The sequence below is a fragment of the Ornithorhynchus anatinus genome, chromosome 2 (assembly GCF_004115215.2).
Source record: "Ornithorhynchus anatinus isolate Pmale09 chromosome 2, mOrnAna1.pri.v4, whole genome shotgun sequence".
Lineage (NCBI taxonomy): Eukaryota > Metazoa > Chordata > Mammalia > Monotremata > Ornithorhynchidae > Ornithorhynchus > Ornithorhynchus anatinus.
Window position 1 is genome coordinate 103,672,413 of NC_041729.1, and position 25,352 is coordinate 103,697,764.

A 25,352-nucleotide genomic window follows, 5' to 3' on the forward strand; every position below is an offset into this window, starting at 1 on the left:
AGCCCTGGGGTGGATACAAGCAAGTCGGGTTGGGCACAGTCCCTATTGCACGTGGGGCTCCCAGTCTCAATCCCCATTTTACAGATGAGGTAACTGAGGCCCAGGGAATAATAATAATAATAATAATAATAATGTTGGTATTTGTTAAGCGCTTACTATGTGCCGAGCACTGTTCTAAGCGCTGGGGTAGACACAGGGGAATCAGGTTGTCCCACGTGGGGCTCACAGTCTTAATCCCCATTTTACAGATGAGGGAACTGAGGTCCAGAGAAGTTAAGTGACTTGCCCACAGTCACACAGCCGACAAGTGGCAGAGCTGGGATTCGAACTCAGGAGCCCTGACTCCAAAGCCCATGCTCTTTCCACTGAGCCACGCTGCTTCTCCAAGTGAAGTGAAGTCTCCAAGGGAAGTGAAGTCACTTGCCCAAGGTCACACAGCAGACAAGTGGTGGAACTGGGATTAGAACCCATGACCTTCTGACTCCCAGGCCCAGGCTCTCTGTCTGTCGGATGAGGCAGCGGTTGTGCGTCTGGCCCGGAGCCTTTCCGTCCTTTCTGGCCTGAGCAGGGTTAGGATGCAGGCGGACGATACAGCAGGATTTTGGTTTCTTCTTCTGAGCAGCAGCCAGGGTCCCATCTGTGGGGAGCTTTGCACTTGGCCAGGGCATCAAGGGTGGCATGGCTGCTTCCTCCCCAAGGCAAGGCCACCTGACACCACCACCAACCCAAAATGAGGCTTAGTTGGTACCAGAATCACTGCCAGAGATACCCGCTCCAGGGTTTTTGTTTTTGTTTTTTGGTATTTGTCAAGTGCTTACTATGTGCCAGGCACTGTCCTAAGGGCTGGGGTAGATATAAGCTAATCGGGTTGGACACAGGCCATGTCCCACATAGGGCTCATCGTCTTAATCCCCACTTTACAGATGAGGTAACTGATGCACAGAAAAGCGAAGTAACTTTTTTAATGGTATTTGTAAAGTGCTTACTATGTGCCAGGCACTGGGATAATTAAAGGTATTCAGTTGGATACAGTCCATGTCCCGCATGGATATCAAAATCCCCACTTTACAGGTGAACGAAGTGAGGCCCAGAGAATTAAGTGAATTGCCCAAGATCACACAGCAGACAAGTGGTAGAGCTGGGACTAGAACCCAGATCCTTCTGACTTCCAGGCCCGTGCTCTATCCAATGACATCAAAATCTCATCCGTTTTTCCAGCTACTGGCACAGCTACCCGTGCGAACCCTAAACGCTAGCATCTTTCTGATCCTTGCAAGGGGAAGGCAAAGCCAGAATCTGACAGAGAAATGTTCAATCTTTAAAATTTCCTCAACTCCCTGAGTCAATCACCACCTTGTAGAATGCCTCCTCATTTTAGACTAGTGTACACTCCTCAACCACTGGGGGAGGGATACTGTATTTGAAAAAGGAGATTGTTGGGGGGGGGGGGGGGGAGGGGAGAGAGAGACAGAGAGAAACAGAGGGAGAGTTAGAAATCCGGGTGAAGGACAGGAAGGTTTTGTCTCCTTTCATTTCATCCTACGTGGAAGAAGTTGATCAAAACTCCAAGTAGGGAGAATCAATCAATCACACTTATTGAGCACTTACCATGCGCAGAGCACTTTACTAAGCACTTGGGAGAGTACAATGGAGTGGAAGTAATAATAACAGTGGTAGTAATAGTTAAACACTTACTATGTTCCGAGCAGTGTACTAAACACTGGGGGTCGATACAAAATAATCAGGTCAGACGCAATCCCTGTCCCACTTGGGACTCGCAGTCTAAGGTGGAGAGAGGGCAGGTATTAAATCCCCATTTTTACAGGGGAGGAAATTCAGGCCCAGAGAAGTTAAGTAAGTTATCCAAGGTCACACAGCAGGCAAGTGGCAGAGCCGGGATTTGTACCCAAATCCTCTGGCTCTGAGGAGCTGTGCTTTTCCCACTAGGCCACACTGCTTCCCAGATGAGTCTCTCCTTTCCACTGAGCTGGCAAATATTAAGCTGCCTACACAGCCGTCAAGAGGGAGAGTGAAAACATCCTGCCAGTAACTGGAATAGGACAGGAAGCGGAGACCAGACCTACTGGTGGGCCTCAGGAAAGCAGAGCCCCACCCAGCTGCACCTCCTCCACCATCTGACATGACAGGCCTGCTTCAGTCAGCAAAGAACCAGACCATGGGCCAGCAGAGAGGGACATGTCCCCCCACCCCCTCGCCCACCACTATCTCCCCAAAAGAACCTGCTCAGGAGATGAGATGGGGCTGAAGGAGATGAGAAACCACAGGGATCAGTCACAAGGGGTTTCACCTCGCCCCTTCCCTGACCCTAAATGCTCCAAAATCCTGGCGCAGGTGTGAGGTTCAGAGTGACACTGCAGCTTTGTGACTCTGTGTACGATCCGGCCCCCGGAACGAAACTGCCCTCCGGATCTTCAGCTGTGGACACAGGTACCCACAGCCAGGAGGGAGGGCTCTATGGGATCCCGATCTCCCTGGCTCTCAGAATCTCTTCAGTCAAAATGGGGCTCCCCCTGGGCAAGATTGGGGAGGCTGACCCCCAACCCCTCCATCCAGCCCTGCCCTGGGCTGTCAGGAAGGCATAATACTTTGGTACTGTGTTATTTCCTAAGCTCTAAGTGCCTAGCAAAGAGTAAGCGCTTAACAAATACCATAAATTTTAAAAAGTGCTTACTCTCTGCCAAGTATACTAAGCTCTGGAATAGATACAAGATCATCAGGTCCCACATAAGGCTCACAGTCCAACTAGGAGGGAGCACAGCTATTGAATTCCCCATTTTGCAGATAAGGGAATTGAGTTGAGAAGTTAGGTGACTTGCCTAAGGTCACATAGCAGGTATGGGAGAGCCTGGATAAGAACCCAGGTCTCTTTTTTATGGTATTTTTTAAGTGCTTACTGTACGCCAGGCACTGTACTAAGAGCTGGGGTAGATACAAGTTAATCGGTTTGGCCACAGTCCCTATCCCACATGGGGCTCACAGTCTTAATCCCCATTTTAATAATAATAATAATAATTATGGTATTTGTTAAGCACTTACTATGTGCAGAGCACTCTTCTAAGTGCTGGGGTAGTGCTGGGGTAATCAGATTGTCCCATGTGGGGCTCACATTTTTTAATCCCCATTTTTACAGATGAGGTAACTGAGGCACAGAGAAGTTAAGTGACTTGCCCAAGGTCACACAGCAGACTAGTGGGCAGAACCGGGATTAGAACCCACGACCTCTGACTCCCAAGCCTGGGCTCTTTCCACTGAGCCACGAGGGATGTGAGGCATAATAAAAGTGAAGTGACGTGCCTAAGGTCACACAGCAGACAAGTGGCGGAACCAGAATTAGAACCTAGGTCCTCTGACTCCCAGGCCCGTGCCCTATCCACTAGACTATGCTGCAGTCTCCGTGGAATCTAGGAAACACGGGGTGATCTCTCACTGTCTAATAATAATAATAATTATGGTATTTGTTAAGCACTTGGTATGTGCCAAGCACTATTCTAGGCGCTGAATGTTCTGAAATCCGGAAACAGAAGAACAGAAGTAAGCCAGGACGCACTAAACACCGTTTATCCGCTAGGAAAATAGAGGAACCAGAACAGCCCAAGTGACTGATATTGAGGAGGAGCACATTTCCACCTACTGGTTTGGGTGAATCGCTCAAGAACGCTTCCTCCTTGGAAAAAGATTACCCCTCATTCAGCCAAGGCCGGCGCCTGCATGGGTTATATATGCCAGGTAATTGTCGGTCACTTAAAGTTAAAAGTGTCTAGGGGCTATTTCAAAGATCACCGGCAACATAAAACATATTTTACCTTCTTTTCCACTCTGACCGTGTCTCTGGAACAACAGTCGTACTTTAAGTTCAGCAGGTCCGTGCTTCCCTGCGGTTTTTCCTCTTCCCGCTAGCTGGATTGGGTGGGAAACAGCACAGCATCTCCTTAGAATTGGTCCGTTTTCACCAAACTGTGTGAAAAAATCGGGCAGGTTTCACCGTAATAATAATAATAATAATTACAGTATTTGTTGTTAAGCACTTACCATGTGCCCGGTACGGTACTAAGCGCTGGGGTGGATAAAAGCAAATTGGTTTGGACACAGTCTCTGTCCCACACAGGGCTCACAATCTTAACCCCCGTTTCACAGATGAGGTAACTGAGGCACAGAGAAGTGAAGTGACTTAGCCAAGGCCACACAGCAGACGAGAGGTGGAGCTGGGATTAGAACCCATGACCTTCTGACTCCCAGGCCCCTCCCCTACCCACTAGACCATGCTGCTTCTCTTTACCTTCCCAGCTGAAGGTAAATTTGACATTTTCAGCTCCAGGTTTGCCTTGTTTAATCGCTGTGCCGTGTTCATTAGGTCACGCTCCATGACAGCCGATAGCTGGAGACGTTTTAGGACAGGCCAGTTGCTCACAGGGAAAAAGGATTCCAGCACCACCTTGCTCAGTGAATTGTATCATTTAACTCTCTGATCTGGCCATGCGACTCCATTTTTCACAATGGGGAGAAATAAGAATTAAGACTGGTCTCTGCCTCGAATCAACATTGGTAGCATTTCATTCATTCTGTTTCTGTGGCAAGGGAGAGCCTTCAGTCATGTGATTCTCCGACATTCAATTCCTGAGCTTTAGCTTCCAGTTTATAGCATTTCTTTCATTCATTTTGTTTCTGAGACAAGGAGATCCTTCAGACGTGATTCTCAGGCACGCAATTCTGGAGCTTCAGGTTCTCCAGGGAAAAGTCGTGTGGTAATCGAGTCAAAAATCTATTGGATATTCAGAGGAATCTTCACCACGCTCCCTGCTTTCCCATTGTCAAATTACCAAGAACTCTCCCTCAACATGTACACATATGTCCTAGCTTGGAGAATGTATTCCCCACCACCGGGTCTTTTGTTTGCTTTAAACTTTAATAATGATAACCGTGGCATTTGTTAAGCGCTTACTACGGATACGAGGAAATTGGGTTGGACACCATCCCTGTCCCATGTGGGGTTTACATTCTCAATCCCCATTTTACAGATGAAGTAACTGAGACCCAGAGAAGTGAAGTGACTCACCCAAGGTCATACAGCAGATAAAGTGGCGGAGCTGGGATTAGAACCCATGACCTTCTGGCTCCCAGGGCCTTGCTCTATCCACTACGCCATGCTGCTTCTCCAACCTTTCAACACCTGGGCTGATCCCCAGATTACCTGGTGTCTTGACTGAACTCACAATCCCACAATGATGAATGTCAATTGCATTATTTTTAGTATTAAAGATAAGTCCTTCTCTGCTCAGCTGTTCTTGTTGCACTAGGATATTTTTGTCAAGAACGCATTCCTTATCCCTTCAGTGCTCACCTTTTCACTCCGTGGATACAACAGGAATCATGAAACTCCTTTGGGTCTTTGCAAAAAGGCATAAATATGGAAAAAATAGAGATGGAGAATGAAAGAAAAGTACAGAGAAAGAAAGAAATGGAGAGAGATGGAGAAACAAAGAGGAATGGAGAGAAAACCAGGTGGACAGAGACAGAAATGGGGGGGGGGCTTTTTGCTATCCCTAAATCCTGAAATATTAGAGGGCCACAGAGTAGAGGAGGCTGGTGTCAGGAAAACAGGAGGAGTCCAAGGAATGTCTGCACCCCACAAGTGACAGTAAGCAGGCACACACACCCAAAAACACAATCTCTCATTAAGCATAAACCCGATCTACCATTTTCCATCCCGTCCCTGTTGAAGAAGGATAGAACGGGCCTGGGAGTCAGAAGGACCTGGGTTCTAATCCCAGCTCCGCCACTTGGGCAAGTCACTTCACTTCTCTATGTCTCATTTCTCTCATCTGTAGGATGGGGATGAAGACTGTGAGCCCCATTTGGGAAGAGAATGTAACCAACCCGATTAGCTTGTATCTACCCCCAGCATTTAGAGCATAGTAAGTGCCTAACAAATACCGCAATTATTATCATTATTTCTCTCTGGCTGTCTGCAGAAAACCAGGCAGATTCCATAAACTATTTCCAACTCAATGCCGAGCTGGCCCTGAGCCACTTTGGGGACTGGAGGTACATATCCCATTGCAAACTATACATCTGGAGCTGGCCTCGTAGTTGGGTCTTCCTTCAACGGCAGTCTTTATATCCTCCTCCAACTGTCTGATCTGGGGCCATCCATTCAATGAGCACTCAATACCCATTAATTGATAATGACTGATGATTTTTACTGCACTGCCGTAATTGCTTTAATGTGCTGCCTTCTATGAGTGCAATCAATCTCTGTCACAGGACTCTGAATCCTGCACTAGATAATAAAAGATTCATAAATATCTCCCTTTCTCTCTTTCATCCCCTCCGTTCCCAACATCCTTCCCCTCTGGCATTTCTCTCTATCTCCCCATCTCTCTGTCTCTCTATGTAGATTCAGAATATTTCTGGCTGTCCTACCAGTTGGAAGATTAAGCGATGGTTGAGATTTTTATCAGTTTCTATGAGCATAGCTGATAAGACCAATATGCGACTGAGAATCTCTGTCACATCTGTCAGAGTATCTGTATGTTTGTGCCAGAGGCATCTGAAGTGGGAATCAATCAATCGTATTTATTGAACGTTACTGTGTGCAGTGCACTGTTCTGAATGCTACGGAGAGTATTAATTAATTCATTCATTCTATAATTACTATTATTAATTATATTTATTGAGTATTTATTGCGTGCAATGTACTAAGCACTTGGGAGAGTGCAATATAACATCAAACGTATTCCCTGCCCACAGCGAGCTCACAGTCTAGAGATACTTATTGAGAGCTTACTGTGTGCACTGTAGTAAGGGCTTGGGAAAGTACAATAGGGCAATACATAGACACATTCCCTGCCCACAATGAGCTCACAGCCTAGAGGGGGAGACAGACATTAAAATAAAGAAATAAATTACAGATACATGCCTAAGCGCTGTGGGGCTGAAGGAGGGGTGAATACAGTGAGCAAATCCAAGTGTGAAGGCGACCCACAAGGGAATCAGGGAAGAGTAAATGAAGACTTGGTCAAGGAAGGCTTCTTGGAGGAGATGTGCTTTTTAATAAAGCTTTGAATGGGGCGGTGGGAAGGTGGGAAGGGACAAATGGACATTCACCGTTTGTACACAACACCTCGCTTGCATTTTTCACTCCTCCATCGCAACTTTCTAGCTGTACCTCACTCCTGCTTCTCTCATCCAGTTGGCATCCCATCTCCAACTCGAGAGCCCTCCTAAAATGTTACCTCTGTCAGGAAGACTTCCCTAATTAATCCACTCCCATTTGGGTAGTACCGCTCATCAGCCATCTTAGCATTCATTGACATGACAGTACATCTGTTATTATTATGTATTTATTCATTCACCAGTTGAATTATCTTTTTAACCTTTTGTGTGTTTGACGATTTATATCTGCTGATCTCCCTCATTAGAGTGCAATCTCCTCACTTGCAGGGAATACATCTTTTACTTCTATCATCTATATAGCAGAAGAGAAGCAGCATGGCTTAATGGATAGAGCACTGGCCTGGCAGTCAGAAGGTCATGGGTTCTAATCCTGTCTCCACCACTTGTCTACTGTGCAACTTTGATCGAGTCCCTTCACTTCTCTGAGCCTCAGTTACCTCATCTGCAAAATAGGGATTGAGACTGTGAGCCCAGTGGGGATGGGGACTGTGTCCAATCTGATCTGCTTGTAACCACCCCAGCGCTTAGTTCAGTGCCTGGCACATAGTTAAACACTTACTAAATATCATAATTATTTATGTATTATTTATAGCTCAATTAACATTATTTATCAAGTGCTTACTGTGTACAGAGCACAGTACCAAGTGCTTAGGAGAGTATAATGTGACAGAGTTGGTAGACATGTTCCCTGCCCACAGGCACTTATAGTCCACACAGGGAGGCAGACATTAAGATTTTTGTTTTTGTCTGTCTCCCCTGATTAGACTGTAAGCCCATCAATGGGCAGGGACTGTCTCTATCTGTTGCCGATTTGTACATTCCAAGCGCTTAGTACAGGGCTCTGCACATGGTAAGTGCTCAATAAATACTATTGAATGAATGAAGATAAATGCTCCTAAGGAATCATGCGAATTCACCTAACTAATAATAGTGGTATTTGTTAAGGGCTATGCTCCCAAGCACCTGATTTAATGTACTGCATAAACCAGCAAGTGCATAGAGTGCTCTGAACCTAGAAGTCTCTCAGTTTAGCAGGTACATAGATCAGGGCTCTGTAGTCAATTAATTCACCTCTCAGGTCACCTGGAGACTTTCCAGTCCTCTACCAGTCTCAACTATGGGAGGGAGAGTCAAGCAGAGGCCGGTCCATTCCATTCCTAGCTTGTCCAGTGGCTAGACAGTAGAAGGCAATCTGCTACAAGTCAAAACTCACCCATGCCGGGCAGCAGCGGCATGGGAGAGAGTCAAGGGCGGAGACTCAGGTTTACTGCACGGAAGGAGGCAATGGTAAACCATTACAGTATTTTTACCAAGAAAATTCTGTGGATCCACTACCGGAACGATTGCAGATGGAGGTGGGGCATTCTGGAAGAGATGTGTCCATGGTGTCACTATGGATCGGGCAACACTCAAAAGCAATAAACAAGAAGTCAGTTAATCAGTCACATTTACTAAGTGCTTACTCTGTGCAGAGTCCATACTAAGTGCTTAGGAGAGTATAATATAACAATATAATAGACACATTCCCTGCTACTATGCTGATCCAACTTTTAGGATATCCCACCTTAACTACTGCATCAACCTCCTTGTTGACCTCCCTGTCTCCTGTCTTTGCCCACTCCAATTCATACTTCAGTCTGCTGCCTGGATCATTTTTCTCATTCATTCAACTATATTCACTGAGTACTTACTGTGTGCCGAGCACTGTCCTAAATGCTTGGGAAAGCACAATGCAACAATAAACAGTGGCATTCCCTGCTCACAATGAGCTCAGACTCTAGAGTTGGGAAGACAGGCATCAGTACAAATAAATAAAATGAAAGATATGTACTTAAGTGCTTTGGGGCTGGGAGGGGGAAAGACCAAAGAGATAAATAAAATGACAGATATGTACGGAAGTGCTTTGGGACTGGGAGGGGGGAAGAGCAAAGGGAGCAAGTCAGGATGATGCAGAAGGGAGTGGGAGATGAGGAAAAGTGGGACTTAGTCGGGGAAGGCCTCTTGGAGGAGATGTGTCTTTCAATAAGGCTTTGAAGTGGGGGAAAGTAAGTTTCTGTCAGATTAGAGAAGGGAGGGCGTTCCAGGCCAGAGGCAGGACTTGGGCGAGGTCGGCAGCGAGACAGGCGACATGGAGGCACATTGAGAAGATTAGCACTAGAGGACCAAAGTGTATGGGCTGGGTTGTAGAAGGAGAGGAGCAAGGTGAGGTACAAGGGGGCAAGGTGATGGACTGCTTTAAAGGCAGTAGAGAAAAGTTCCACATCTTCCCATTTCTCAAGGACCTCCAGTTGTTGACCATCCACTTCCACGTCGAACAGGAACTCCTTACCATGTGCTTTAAAGCACTCAATTAACTTACTCCCCTCCTATCCTACCTCACTGATTTCCTATTACAACCTAGCCCACATACTTAGCTCCTCTAGAGCCCTCCTACTCACTGTGCCTGGGTCTCATCTATCATCTTTCATCTAACACTACTTGCCCACATTCTCCCTCTGGCCTGGTACTCCCTCCTCTTCATATCTGGCAAATCACCACTCTCCCCACCTTCAAAGTCAAATTAAAATCACATGTCCTTCAAAAGGCCTTCCCTCACTGAGCCCTATTCTACTTCCTCTCCCGTCTGCATCACCTACGCTCTTGGATTTGTACCCCTTAAGCCCTCGATAATCACACTACCCTAAGCCTTGCAGCAATTATGTACGTATCTGAAATTTATTTTGATGCCTAATTACCCCTCCAGACTGTAAGCTCCTTAGTGGGTAGAGAACATGTCTACCAACTCTGTTGTGTTGTACTTTCCCACAGTTCTTGGCAAATAGTAAGTGCTTAACAAAATATTATTATCGCAGTACTTTGCAAAGAAAGCTCTCAGTAAATACCGTTATTGCTAACTGAGAGTGAATGTCTTAATTTCAGTATTGTGAGCATGTTGTTGGGCAGGGATTGTCTCTATCTGTTGCCAAATTGTACATTCCAAGCACTTAGTACAGTGCTCTGCATATAGTAAGCACTCAATAAATAAGATTTAATGAATGAATGAATATTGACGAGGGTCGGATGGCAACCTAACCCCGCATCACCTCTGCAGACCTCCAGCCCATCTGGGCTTCCTGCAGAAGTATATATATACTAAAGACCAAAGTCTTGCCCAGGTGCTTAATACAGTGCTTGACACTCAATAGATGCTCAATAATTACCATTGAGCATTGATTGATTGACCTAAAGTTTCCAAACTCTGGATTCATTCATTCAATCATATTTATTGAGTGCTTACTGTGTGCAGAGCACTGTACAAAGCATTTGGAAAATACAATTCAGCAACAAATAGAGACAATCCCTGCCCATAACCGGCTCACAGTAGATTCAGTGTTGCCCCCAGGATTCTCCTTGCTTTCCTTGTCTTATGCTGTCGAGTCGTTTCCGACCCATAGCGACACCATGGGCACATCTGTCCCAGAACGCCCCACGCTCCATCTGCAATCGTTCTGGTAGTGGATCCGTAGAGTCTACTTGGTAATAATCTGGAAGTGGTTTACCATTGCCGCCCTCTGTTCAGTAAACTCGAGTGTCCACCCTCGACTCTCTCCCATGCCTCTGCTGCCCAGCACGGGTGAGTTTTGATTTGAGGAGATTGCCTTCCACTCACTAGCCACTGCCCAAACTAGGAATGGAATGGTTAGGCCTCTGCTTGACTCTCCCTCCTTTAGCCAAGACTGATAGACTACTGGAAACTCTCCGGGTGCGCCCTAAGAGGGTTTGCTTTCTTTGGTTCGCATTTTATTTTGGACTGTTTGTTAATAATTGTTGTATAATCTGTAAACAGTTACTATATATGCCAAGAACTGGAGTAAATACAAGTTAATCGGGTCCGATATAATGCCTATCCCACATGGGGCTCCCAATCCAAGTAGGTGGGAGAACAGATATTGAATCTCTGTTTTACAGATGAGGAATCTGAGGCACTGAGAAGATAAGCCAGTTGCCTAAAGTCACAGCAGGAAAGTGGTAGAGGTGGGATTAGAACCCAAGTCTTCTGACTCTGGCCCATGCTCTTTCCTCTAGGCAACGTCGCTTCTCCTGCTGTTTTCATTCATTCCATCATATTTATTGAGCACTTACTGTGTGCAGATCACTGCACTGAGTGCTTGGGAAAGCGCAATACAGCAATAAAGAGAGAGAAATAATCCCTGCCCACAGTGAGCTCACAGTCTAGAGGGGTGGCGACAGACATCAATACCAATAAATGAAATTCAGATATGTGCGTAAGTGCTCTGGAGCTGTTTGCTGACAAGTTGATGAAGCAGTGGTCTGCACACAGTAAGCCCAGACTAAGCCCTCCTTTCCTCTTCTCCCACTCCCTCCTCCATCACCCTGACTTATTCCCTTTATCCATCTTCCAACCCATCTCACACCACTTATGTAGCTATCTGTAATTTAGTTTAATTTCCATTAATGTCTGCCTCCCCCTTTACACTGTAAGCTCAGTGAGGGCAGGGAATGTGTCTGGTGTATTGTCATACTGTACTCTTCCAGGCACTTAGTACAGTGCTCTGCACACAGTAAGCCCTCAATAAATATGATTGACTGAATGACTGACTGACAGTAATTGCTCAGTAAATATCACTAATTGAAGCAGACTACAATTTTATGAAGAAAGGTGGTTCCAAAGACGTTCAGCAGAAACAACTGTAACTGTAACGAAATGTAACAAAATTTCTCAGCAAAATAAATATCCTTATTTCCTACTAAGAGGAGGCGCCATGAATGTTTGCCTTTACTGTGGAATGCAAAGGAGCTAACTTTAAAAGGATACAGTAGAAATCAATGTGAGCTGTTTTGTTTAGCCGGGGAATACGCAGTGACACAAGAAAACCACTTAGCTTCTTATCTCGCCCATTCTTCCCACACCACTTCGTTCCTTTGTACTGATGGCCTAATTTTGGATAATTAAGTGAAACTAACAGCCAGACTAGAGAGGATGATTTCATCCTACCGAGCTCCTTGGAGGCTGTGGAAGCAGGCTTTTCTCTTACTGCAGTTGTGATTTCTCTCCTTTTTTTTTTTTTTTGGAGGCATCTGTTAAGCGCTTACCATGAGCCAGGTACTATCTGAAGCACTGGGTTAGATACAAGCTGATCTGGTTATACACAGTCCATATATCAGAAGGGGCTCACAGTCTCAATCCTCATTTTACAGAAAAGTAATAGAGGCAAAGAGTGGTTAAGTGACTTGCCCTAGGTCACAGACCAGACAAGCGGCAGAGCTGGGATTATAATAATAATAATAATTGTAGCATTTATTAAGTGCTTACTATGCGCCAGACACTGTACTAAGCTCTGGGGTGGATACAACCAAATCGGGTTGGACAAAGTCCCTCTTCCATGTGGGGCTTACAGTATCAATCCTCAATTTACAGATGAGGTAACTGAGGAGCAGAGAAGTGAAGTGACTTGCCCAAGTTCACATTCACACAGCAGACTGTGAGACCATTGTTGGGTAGGGATTATCTCTGTTGACAGATTGTACTTTTCAAGCACTTAGTATAGTGCCCTGCACACAGTAAGTGCTCAATAAATGTGGTTGAATGAATGAATGACTAGTCAGGATTAGAACCTTTGTCCTTCTGACTCCCAGGGCCATGCTTTATCCTCTAGACGTCGTTGCTTCTTTCATCAAGCTGATGATATCAGTGTTTCATTAGTGAAATTTCCAAGAACGAAACTTACAGCTAAATATAGAAACCAGCTAGGTGTGTCCAGAACCCTTTTCCTGAACCCAAACCAGTGAACTACGTCTGAGGAGACACTTGGCGTAAATCTCCCTTCAGTTCATTGAGGACAGAAAGGTACTGAACTGTAAATTAAATCATACTATAAAGATCAAACCATCCATTTCTGAAAGTAATACATTTGCTCAACGCATTTTTCTTTTAAAATCAGCTCCATTTCTGTAAAGGACAAGTGGCTATTTGGAATGATAAAAGATCGTTCTTTGAGAGTAATGGTGTTTTGGAATAACACTAAATGTTGCTCTCATTTGCTTAGTTGAGGTTTTGTGTTTTCTCTCAAGTCTCCCTTGAAAGGGACATCTCAGACCTCTTTTCAAGGGTCCGATGCTGAAAACGGTTCTTGATAATAATAATAATAACTGTGGTATTTGTTAAGCACTTCTTATGTACCAAGCACTGTACTGAGCTCTGGGGTGGACACAAGCAAATCATGTTGGGCACAGTCTCAATCCCCATTTTACAGATGAGGTAACTGAGGCCCAGAAAAGTGAAGTGACTTCCTCAAGTCACTAAGCAGACAAGTGGCAGAGCTGGGATTCAAACCCGTGACCTTCTGACTCCCGGGTCTGTGCTCTACCCACTATGCCATGCTGTTTCTTGAGCGAAGTAGCTGAAATGCAGCCAGCTGCCTCTTTTAGATGCATCATTTGCAGTAGTATAGCCAGACTAGACACAAGAGCAAAAAGGCCTTCTTGGGTAATCTCCCAAGAAGAGACCGATAGTGGAAGACCAACCCGTAATTGTGAATTGGGCAGGCTGCCGCTGACCTTTGCCCATTAAATATTTATATAAATTTTAACCTAAATGTTTGACGCCAATTAAGTACCTTTTCAATTTGCCTCTTTAAATGGTATTGTAATTATCTCACATCAGTTGCCGGTGGCCAACCGCTCTCTCGCAGATTTAAAAACAAAAAGTTGGAAAGTATATGTTTTTTAGCCTTCTCTCCCTAAGCATATCAATCCCGTGAGTAGGCCGAAAGATTTCAGTGTGTTCTGGCCCTCGCCTAGCGTATCGTGGGCTTTTAACAATCAGTAAAAAGTAGCTTGATGTTTGTTTTTCGTTGGTCACCTAGCACAGTTTGTTGCACACGGCAGGCACTCTCTACAGTGTTCTGCACACAGAAAGTGCTCACTGATTACCCAGCATATGGTAGGTTTGAGCCATATCCATGTCTTAAATTGGATGCTTTCCCAGAGCTCATCCTCATTCGACCAATCGTATTTACTGAGTGCTTACTTTCCTTCATTCAATCATATTTATTGAACGCTTACTGTGTGTAAAGCACTGATCTAAGCTATGTGTGCTCATCCTCAATCGACCAATCATATTTACTGAGTGCTTACTTTCATTCATACAATCATATTTATTGAACGCTTACTGTGTGTAAAGCACTGATCTAAGCTATGTGCAGAGCACATAAGTGCTTGGGAGGGTACAATATAACATTAAATGGACACATTCCCTGCCATTCCGTTGCAGGTGCCTAAATCAATCAATCAGTGGCAGAACTGTGAACCAGTTCTAGACTGTGAGCCCGTTGTTGGGTAGGGATTGTCAGCGTGGCCCATTGGAAAGAGCCCGGGCTTGGGAGTCAGAGGTCATGGGTTCGAATGCCGACTCTCCCCCTTAACTGTGTGACTGTGGGCAAGTCACTTCACTTCCTCTGTGCCTCAGTTCCCTCATCTGTAAAATGGGGATGAAGACTGTGAGCCTCATGTGGGACAACCTCATTCCCCTGTATCTACCCCAGTGCTTAGAACAGTGCTCTGCACGTAATAAGTGCTTAATAAATACCAACATTATTATTGTCTCTATCTGTTGCCAAATTGTACTTTCCAAGTGCTTAGTACAGTGCTGTGCACACAGTAAGTGCTCAATAAATACGACTGAATGAATGAATTTATTGAGTGCTTACTATGCGCAGAGCACTGTACTAAGCACTCGGGAGAGTACAACAGCCCCAACCTCAGTTTGTACCTGCTGCCCTACCTTTCCCATTGAACATATCTCCATGGAGGCAAAGCAAAGAACAAGGACACTGGCCAGAGTGAGGAAGGGAGAAAGAGTGTCGCCTAGTGGATAGAGCTTGGGCCTGGGAGTCAGAAGGCTCTGGGTTCTAATCCTGTCTCATCCACTTATCTGCTGTGTGACTGTGGGCAAGTGAATTGAAGCAAAAACTCCTCACTATTCACTTCCTAGCTCTCCATCCCCTTGCCCCCTCCTACCTTATCTCCCTTCTCTCCTTCTCCAGCCCAGCCCGCACACTCCGCTCCCCTGGTGCTGCTAACCTTCTCACTGTGCCTCGTTTTCACCCATCGCGCCATCGACCCCTGGCCCACATCCTACCTCTGTCCTGGAATGTCCTCCCTCCTCACATCTGCCAAACTAGCTCACTTCCCCCATTTGAAGCCCTACTGAAAGCTCACCTCCTCTGGGAGGCCTTCCCAGACTGAGCCCCTCTTTTCCTCTGCTCCTCCTCCCCTCCCCATTGCCCCGACTCCCTCCCTCTGCTCTACCCCACTCCCTGCCCCACAGCATTTGTGTATATATGTTCATATTTATTATTCTATTCATTTTATTAATGATATATATATATATACATCTATAATTCCATTTATTTATATGGATGCTATTGATGCCTGTTTACTTGTTTTGATATCTGTCTCCCCCCTTCTAGACTATGAGCCTGTTGTTGGGTAGGGATTGTCTCTATTTGTTGCTGAATTGTACTTTCCAAGTGCTTAGTACAGTGCTCTGCACACAGTAAGCACTCAATAAATACTATTGAATGAGTGAATGAATGAACTTCTCTGTGCCTCAGTTCCCTCATCTGCAAAATGGGGATTAAGACTGGGAACCCCATGTGGAACAGAGACTGTGTCCAACCTTATTAGCTTGTATCCAACCCAACACATAGAACAGTGCCCGGCACATAGTAAGCTCTTAACAAATACCATTGAAAAAGGGACATTTGGCTAGTTGGGTTGTTGTGGGGACGTGGTAGGGAGAGTTAGGGAGCAGGTCTTTGACTTGCCACACACCCCTTCTGTTGGTGCACCTGTGAGAAAGGAAATTCCAGGTCCCTATGTGCTCCTCAAAGCTGATTCCTCAGACCCCACACTTTAGAACTCCAACCAGCCAAATCAATCAATAATCAATCAATTGTACCGATTGAGTGCTTACTGTGTGCAGAGCACTGTACTAAGTACTTGGGAGAGTACAATATAACAGAGTTGGTAGACATGTTCCTTGCCCACAGTGAGCTTGCAGTCTAAAAGAGGAGACTCAAATTAATATGAATAAAAAAATTGTTTAAATAGTGCTTCAGTGCTGAGGGAGGCATGAATACAGAGAGCAAATTAGATTTAGGAAGAATCGGAGGAAATAGTGTGTGTGTACATACGTCTATGTCACATCTCTCACAAAAAGCTTGTCAGTCCAGCATGAGACCCTGCCGGAGCAGTTAGATTCAAACGAGAGAACTTAGAGCTTATTGCAAACCAATAGACCCCGTAACCCCAAAAAGAAAGTGTGTTGAAGCTCTAAATTAGGACGACAGCCTGAAATTAATGACCACGCTGTTAATCCTGATTAACATCCTTAATGCTCATTAATATAGACTGCTTAAGAGATTCCCTGGCTTGGAAGTACAAAGAGGAACTCCCCATTACCAGGGAAGACTCAGGAACTTGGACCGTCAAATATTCTCAAGTGTCCACCTATCAATAGCTCCCTCTAGACTGCAAGCTCAATGTGGGCAGGGAATGTGTCTATTTATTGTTACACTGTACTCTCCCAAGTGCTTAGCACAGTGCTCTGCACACAGTAAGCGCTCAATAAATATGATTGAAAGAATGAAGCATCAATGGGACGAGTCGGGGGGAGCCACCATCTTTTTATCCCATTAGTCACTCACTCTCAAGCCGAACTTTTGCAACAACTCCACACCTTCCTTACCCATGATAATAATAATAATAATAATGGTATTCGTTAAGCGCTTACTCTGTGACAAGTACTGTTCCAAGTGCTGGGATAGATAAAAGATAATCAGGTTGTCCCACGTGGGGCTCACAGTCTTACTCCCCATTTTACAGATGAGGTAACTGAGGCACAGAAAGTGAAGTGACTTTTTTGTATGGTATTTGTTAAGTGCTTAATATATATCAGGCTTGGGGATAGATACAAAGTAATCATCTTGGACACAATCCTTGTCCCATAGGGGGCTCATAATCATAATCCCCATTTTACAGATGAGGGAACTGAGACCCAGGGAATTAAGTAAGTTGCCCAAGGTCACACAGCAGACAAGTGTCAGAGACGGGATTAGAATCCACATCCTCTGACTCCCAAGCCCGTGCTCTTTCCACTAAGCCACGATGTCAAGGAGGAGCCATGCTGGTAGCGTGAAAGCAATTTCAAAGCCCAAACATCAAACAGCTTGTATCCAGGGCTTATTTTAAATCTACCACTCTCTAGTTCCTGTGGATGCCCCTTTACTGCAGCGGGGTGGAATTTGGGGAACAGCAATTGAGTTTTCCCCTATGCTCAAATCCTGGCCCCTTTCAATCTGCATCTTTCCGTATTGCAGAGGACTGGCCCTTTTAGTCTCTCCTTGGGAAGAGGCTGCTCCATCCTTTTCAAGAAATAAGTTGGCTGTGATGTTTTTTCACCCACTGCTGCACCAGTTCTCAGGTTCTAAACCGAAGACTTGGCCTCCCACAAGAAATTTAGCACCCTGTTTAACTCAGGTTTCGCTGTTGGATGAAGTATGAAAAAGATGATCTTTTTCCTGTCGGAATACTGGGGAGGGCAGGATTGGGGGGAAAGAGGTCATGGAGGGGCAAGGCTAATCATTCATTCTATCGTATAATATAGGCTTCTTGATGGCATGTGTTTGGCTTCTGTTGTAATCTGTCAATCAGTGGTACAGCAAGCACTCAATAAATACTTTTGAATGAATGAATAAATGAATTTATTGCACTCTTAGTGTTTGCAGAGCACTGGATTAAGCCCTTGGGAGAGTACAGTAAAACAGAGTTTATAGACACGCTCCCTGCCCACAGAAGGTTGCAGTGCTTACTACAATGTTCAGTACTCAGTAAGTGCTCCATAAATACACCTGATTGATTGGTCGGTGAAGCTGTAAACCTAGAAACCCAGAGATTACTTGTGTCAGCGAATAATAATAATAATAATAAGAGTGCTTATTATGTGCCAAGCACTGTTCTAAATGCTGGGATAGATACAATTTAATCAGGTTGGACACAGTCCCTATCCCACATGGGGCTCTCATTCTTAATCTCCATTTTACAGATGAGGGAACTGAGGTCCAGAGAAGTGAAGTGCCTTGCCCCAAGTCGCACAGCAGACACATGGCAGAGCCAGGATTAGAACCTAGGTCCTCTAGATCCCAAGCCTGTGCTCTTTCTAGTAGGCCACCCTGTTTCCCAAAAGGCAAATCCAGTGTTAGGACAAGCTTTGTCACCCTCCAGCATCCTAACCAAACAGACCCACACGGGAATCTTCTGTGGCACTGTCCTGTAGTGTAATGGATTAGATGTTAAAGGAAATGCCAACCCAGGTCCCGAGTGGTGGCGTGGTCTTAGCCGGGCCTGCCTCGCCCCAGGATGATGGCGTAGCCTCTGGGTCTCAGTGCTGCGCCTCGATCTGAGGATGGACCAGACTCTCCTGGCCCATTTGAAGACTAACAATCAATCAATCCATCATTGATATTTATTGAGCACTTACTGTGTGCGGAGCACTCTACGAAGCACTTGGGAGAGTACGATACAACAGAATTAACAGACACGTTCCCTGCCCATAACTAGCTTCCAGTTGTTAATAAAATGGAAGGAGGTCCTCTCTGTCATCACTCCTGTCTTCTCTCCAGCCTCTTCCACTCCCTGCTGAAGGTTTCCAGTGAGAGGGGTGGGAAGTTAATCTCCTGGGGTTTCTCCCCAACTCCTCCAGAAGCTCCCAGGCAATCAGATTCATGGTGATCTATCTCCCCGGCTTATTCTAGGGAGATGGTGACCTTTCTGTTTCCCAGAATCCGTCAGAAGTCTGTTCCTTCCTCTATGGAGTCATGGTATGGGCCCCACAGTTAATCTTTGACCTTTGTCTGATTCCTAGGGAAATGTTATCAGGACAGACTCCTCTGGCTGCACAGACAACCATCGCGAAAGAGAGACGAACTTTAGCTGCCAGACAGGTTATTAACGGAGTTCCTACCCAGCTGGCACTGCACTAGCACAACCTATATTTTTGCCTCAGAGCTAGTTACCAGGGAAGGCAATGCGAGAAAATCCGCGGGCAGATCCAGGCCCTCTGCCGTCCGACCAAACAAAAAAGAACTTTCCTAGTCGTAATTTTAAGGATGATCCTAAATTGTCAGCTGCGGGTACTGCAGTCCCCTAAATATCAGACGACGGAGCTCGTATCTCCCATGGGGGTTGTTCCTGTCCCGCATGCGGCTCACAGTTAGTTGTATCTACCCCAGCGCTTAGAACAGTATTTGACACATAATAAGCTCTTAACAAATGTCATTAAAAAAATTCCTTGTCCAGATGCCATTCTCACAGAACTTCCCTCCTCTCCTTCACTCTCCTTCTCTCTTTTTCTGTCTTTCTCCTCCAAGGAGAGTAGAGAACTGCCCACCAATTGACTCTCAGGCGACCCAGTGGATGATTGACAGAGCCGTGGCGGACGTGGGTGATTGGCTTGCTGTAGGCAGGACGTCATGATGTGCAGCAGATTTTAAATTAAGGCCCGTGGGGAGATCAGCTTCACATCACTCATCCCCAAAACAAATCGAGCCCACAGCAGGGGTCCCCAGCTTCCCAACAGCACCCACGAGTGCCAAACGAAAATAGGTCACTGCCCGCAGCAGCAGCTATCCCTCCTGCTGTGGGTCACAAGAAATTACTGCCTCTGTCAGTGCTCTCTTTTCATTCCCTATGAGTTTTCTTCCCTGGGTTCTCTGGTCTCCTCCGCTCCCCCACCCCCCACTCCCCCGCACACACATACACAACCTCTAGCATGTCCACAGCAGCTCCCTTCTCTGCCCCTGGTAGTCCCGATCGACTACCAGTCTCTGCATCCGCACCAAGCTATTTGAATACAGCATGAGTTGTGTTTCTAGGGTCAGCATGGATGTGACACAAGAAAACGAGACAGTGTCGAAAGCTCACAGGGACACCCTGAGTTTGCATAGCATGAGATTAGATAGAACAGTAGGCTTGCACCATTTTAGCGCCAAGGAAATTAGCCTAACGAGCTCACATCCTCATAAAACCGACAATGGATTGATTAATACTACTACTAATAGTAACTGTGGTATTTGTTAAGTGCTTACTATGTGGCAGGCACAGTACTAAGCACTGGGATGGATACAAGCAAATTGGGTTGAACATAGTCCCTGTCCCATGTGGGGCTCACAGTCTCAATCCCCATTTTTCAGAGGACGTAACTGAAGCCCAAAGAAGTGAAGTGACTTGCGCCGGTCATACAGCAGACAAGTGGCAGAACCGGGATTAGAACTCATGATCTTCTGACTCTGAGGCCCCTTCTCTAGCACCATCTAGCACTGTTCTAAACCCTGGGGTAGATCTAAGTTAATCAGGTAGGACATGGTCTCTCTCCCACATGGGGCTCCCAGTCAAGTAGCAAGGAGAACAGGTATTGAATCCCCATTTTACAGTTGAGTAAACTGAGGCACAGGAAAGTTAAGTGACTTGCCCAAGGTCACACAGCAGGCAAGTGGTAGAGCCAGGTTTAGAACCCAGGTCCTCTGGCTCCCAGGCCAGTGTATTATCCTCTAGGCCATGCTACTTCCAAGCATGCTCTAACTGCAGGCTTCTGCCAAAATGCATTGTTTCTGTGAACTCCCCCTTTTACCCCCGCACGCATACACGCATTAAAGACCTATCTCCCAGAGAATAATAATAATAATGTTGGTATTTGTTAAGCGCTTACTATGTGCCGAGCACTGTTCTAAGCGCTGGGGTAGACACAGGGGAATGAGGTTGTCCCACGTGGGGCTCACAGTCTTAATCCCCATTTTACAGATGAGGGAACTGAGGCACCGAGAAGTGAAATGACTTGCCCAAAGTCACACAGCTGACAAGGTGGCCGAGCCGGGATTCGAACCCATGACCTCTGACTCCAAAGCCCGTGCTCTTTCAACTGAGCCACGCTGCTTCGGAGAAGGGGCCATAGGTAAAAATGGCCTATATGTAATAGATTTAATGCCTTTCCTCTCCTATTGCTTTTTCCGACTGCTGCTGTCAAAGCTTAAACTTCCTCCTCTATTTCTGCTACAACAGTTCCTGTAGGAATAAAACCTTTCTCCTCCCTGCCCTACCTCAGTCAGTGGTATTTATTGAGTGCTTACTATGTGAAGAGCACTGTGCTAAGAGCTTGGGAGAGCACAATATAACTAAGTGGGTACAAACATTCCCTGATTTTACAATCTAGATTTTACAGTCATTAATTACTATTATGGTCCTTGTTAAGTGCTTACTCTGTGCCAAGCACTTTTCTAAGTGCTGAAGTAGATACAAATTAATCAGGTTGGACACAGTCCCTGTCCCAGATTGGGCTCACACCCTTCATCCTCATTTTTTTACAGATGAGGTAACTGAGGCACAGAAGAGTTAAGCAATTTGCCCAAGGTCACATAGCAGAAAAGTGGTGGTTAGGATTAGAATCCACGACTTTCTGACTTCCACTACTTTATCCACTACTTCATGCTGCTTCTCTAATTTCAGATATGGACATAAATCCTGTGAGGTTAAAAGTGGGGTAATATCAAATATCCAAAGGTCACAAATCCAAGTGAAAAGATGGCTCAGTAGAAGCCCAAGCACATAGTAAATGCTTAACAAATGCCGTTATTATTATTATTACAAGCAATTCACATTGGATACAGTCCCTGTTCCACATGGGATTCACAGTCTCAATCCCCATTTTACAGATGAGGGAACTGAGGCACAGAGAGGTGAAGTGATTTGTGAACTGTTGGAGTTCCTCAAGGGTCAGTTCTTGGCCCTCTTCTGTTGTCCATCTACCCTCACTCCCTCGGTGAACTCATTCGCTCTCACGGCTTCAACTACCATCTCTACGCAGATGACACGCAGAGAAGCAGGGTGGCTCAGTGGAAAGAGCACGGGCTTTGGCGTCAGAGGTCATGAGTTGGAATCCCGGCTCGGCCACTTGTCTGCTGTGTGATCTTGGGCAAGTCACTTCACTTCTCTGGGCCTCAGTTACCTCATCTGTAAAATGGGGGTGAAGACTGTGAGCCCCACGTGGGACAACCTGATTCCCCTGTGTCTACCCCAGTGCTTAGAACAGTGCTCTGCACATAGTAAGCGCTTAACAAATACCAACATTACATTATTATCTACATCTCTGCCCCTGTCCTCTCCCCCTCCCTTCAGGCTCACATCTCCTCCCGCCTCCAGGACGCCTCCACCTGGATGTCTGCCCACCACCTAAAACTCAACATGAGCAAAATTGAGCTCCTCATCTTCCCTCCCAAGCTGGGTCCTCTCCCAGTCTTCCCTATCACCGTGGATGGTACGACCATCCTTCCCGTGTCTCGGGCCCGCAACCTCGGTGTCATCTTTGACTCGTCTCTCTCGTTCACCCCACACATCCAATCCGTCACCGAGACCTGCCGGTCTCACCTTTACAATATCGCCAAGATCCGCCCTTTCCTCTCCACCCAGACGGCTACCTTACTGCTACGGGCTCTCGTTATATCCCGGCTAGACTACTGTGTCAGCCTTCTCTCTCATCTCCCTTCCTCCTCTCTCGCCCCGCTCCAGTCTATTCTTCACTGCGCTGCCCGGCTCATCTTCCTGCAGAAACGCTCTGGGCACCTCACTCCCCTTCTTAAACACCTCCAGTGGTTGCCTATCGACCTCCGCTCCAAACAAAAACTCCTCACTCTAGGCTTCGAGGCTCTCCATCACCTCGCCCCTTCCTACCTCTCCTCCCTTCTCTCTTTCTACCGCCCACCCCGCACGCTCCGCTCCTCCGCCGCCCACCTCCTCACCGTCCCTCGGTCTCACCTATCCCTCCGTCGACCCCCAGGCCACGCCCTCCCGTGGTCCTGGAATGCCCTCCCTCCTCACCTCCGACAATCTAATTCTCTTCCCCTCTTCAAATCCCTACTTAAAGCTCACCTTCTCCAAGAGTCCTTTCCAGACTGAGCTCCCCTTTTCCCTCTGCTCCTTCTACCCCTCCCTTCACCTCTCCACAGCTAAACCCTCTTCTCCCCGCTTTCCCTCTGCTCCTCCCCCATCTCCCGTCCCATCCCCTCAGCACTGTACTCGTCCGCTCAACTGTATATATCTTCATCACCCTATTTATTTTGTTTAATGAGATGTACATCACCCTGATTCTATTTATTTGCCATTGTTTTTATGAGATGTTCTTCCCCTTGACTCTATTTATTGCCATTGTTCTTGTCTGCCTGTCTCCTCTACCTCTCTCCCCCGATTAGACCGTAAGCCCGTCAAAGGGCAGGGACCGTCTCTATCTGTTGCCGATTTGTACATTCCAAGCGCTTAGTACAGTGCCCTGCACATAGTAAGCGCTCAATAAATACTATTGAATGAACGAATGAATGAATTTGCCCAAGGTCACACAGCAGACAAGTGGCGGAGCAGAAATTAGAACCCATGTCCTCCTGACTCCCAAGTCTGTGTTGTATCCACTGCACATGGTTCTTTTCACACTTCCAGGATTGCTGCTCTGCCCACACCTCCCTCACCCTGATGGAAGGTAGGCAGTTCTGCTGGGCTGGGGTATATTCGTGGAAATGCCACCTCTGCAGTACAAAACATATCGGCGCCCCTTGCTGCTAAATCTTTGCTAAAAAAATGGAAATCAATCAAGGGAGTTCATGGAAATGATCTGCTTCACAGATTACCAAGGTGAAAATGAATACAATTATACTGTAATCACAGTATGTTTTTTTAATTGTATATCCAATGTATTAAAAACTGTCATTAGCATATTTAAAGTGTTATCTGGTAGCTGCTCTTCCCCTACAGGTTTCCCAAGAAACCACTGGTCTATCGACCACACAGCCACCAGGGTAATTGGCAAGCTGAAGGCAGAGAGAAGGAAGAAAACAAAAATCAAAGGGCAGAATTCTTATATTTACCAGAGCCTACTTGACACCTTGGTGGGGGCTGGGGCCGGTGTGGGAGACGGGTGTGACGTCACCTACGATTCAGGAGAGGAGCAGCGTGGCATAGCGGATAGAGCATGGGTCTAGGAGTCAGAAGCTCTTGGGTTCTAATCCCACCTCCACCATTTGTCCGCTATGTGAACTTGGGTAAATCAACTCACTTCTCTGGCCCTCAGATACTTAATCTGTAAAATGGAGAGTGTGAGTCCCACATGGGACTGTGTGCAACCCAATTTTCTTGAATCCACCCCAGTGCTAGTACAGTGTCCACGTAAGTGCTTAACAAATATCATTATTACTATTATTATTATTATTATTATTATTATTATTAAGCAATTACTAGGTAAAGAGACTATACTCCAGACCTAAAAACACTGTTTCCGGATCCAACCACTAGCACCTTCAGAGTCTTCTCGAGCCCACAGCCGACCCCTGCTCTGGGGCAATTAATCCATCATTCAGTGGTATTTATGGAGCACTCACTGTGTGCAGAACACTAGACTAAGCGCTTGAGAGAGTACAACATAATAAAGTTGGTAGAGTTGGTGTCTCTCCACAAGGAGATTACAGTCTAGAATATATATAAATACATATCTATCTACAGATTCATATCTAGACAAGTACATAGACTGATATATATGTAAATGGTATTTCGTTAAGTGCTTACTCTGTGTCGAGCACTTTGCTCAGCAATGGGGTAGATAGCGATATATGTCTACTGGACCTAAAAGGGGGTCCTAAGCTTCATCTATCCATCCCCTCTCAGGGTCACACCTGGAGAGTTTCCAGTCCTCTACCAGTATCGACTATGGGAAGGAGAGTCAAGCAGAGGCCTGTCCATTCCTTTCCTAGCTCGGGCAGTGGCTGGCGAGTGGAAGGCAATCGGCTACAAGTCAAAACTCACCCACGCTGGGCAGCAGAGGCCTTTGTTCTATTTATTGCCATTGTTCTTGTCTGCCCGTCTCCCCCGATTAGACCGTAAGCCCGTCAGAGGGCAGGGACTGTCTCTATCTGTTGCCGATTTGTACATTCCAAGCGCTTAGTACAGTGCTCTGCACATAGTAAGAGCTCAATAAATACTATTGAATGAATGAATGAGAGAGTCGAGGGCGGAGACTCAAGTTGACTGCGCAGAAGGAGGCAATGGTAAACCACTTCGGTATT

The 25,352-nt window shown here is 46.1% G+C and overlaps 1 protein-coding gene across 1 annotated transcript in view; it reads left to right on the forward strand.

The window, feature by feature from the left end:
- MAN1A1 (mannosidase alpha class 1A member 1) overlaps nucleotides 1-25,352 on the forward strand; it is a 285,232-nt gene that overhangs the window by 15,300 nt on the left and 244,580 nt on the right. Inside the window, exon 3 of the mRNA XM_039914596.1 lies at nucleotides 2,353-2,448. Coding sequence (XP_039770530.1) covers nucleotides 2,353-2,448 — 96 coding nt within the window. The remainder of the gene's footprint in view (nucleotides 1-2,352; nucleotides 2,449-25,352) is intronic.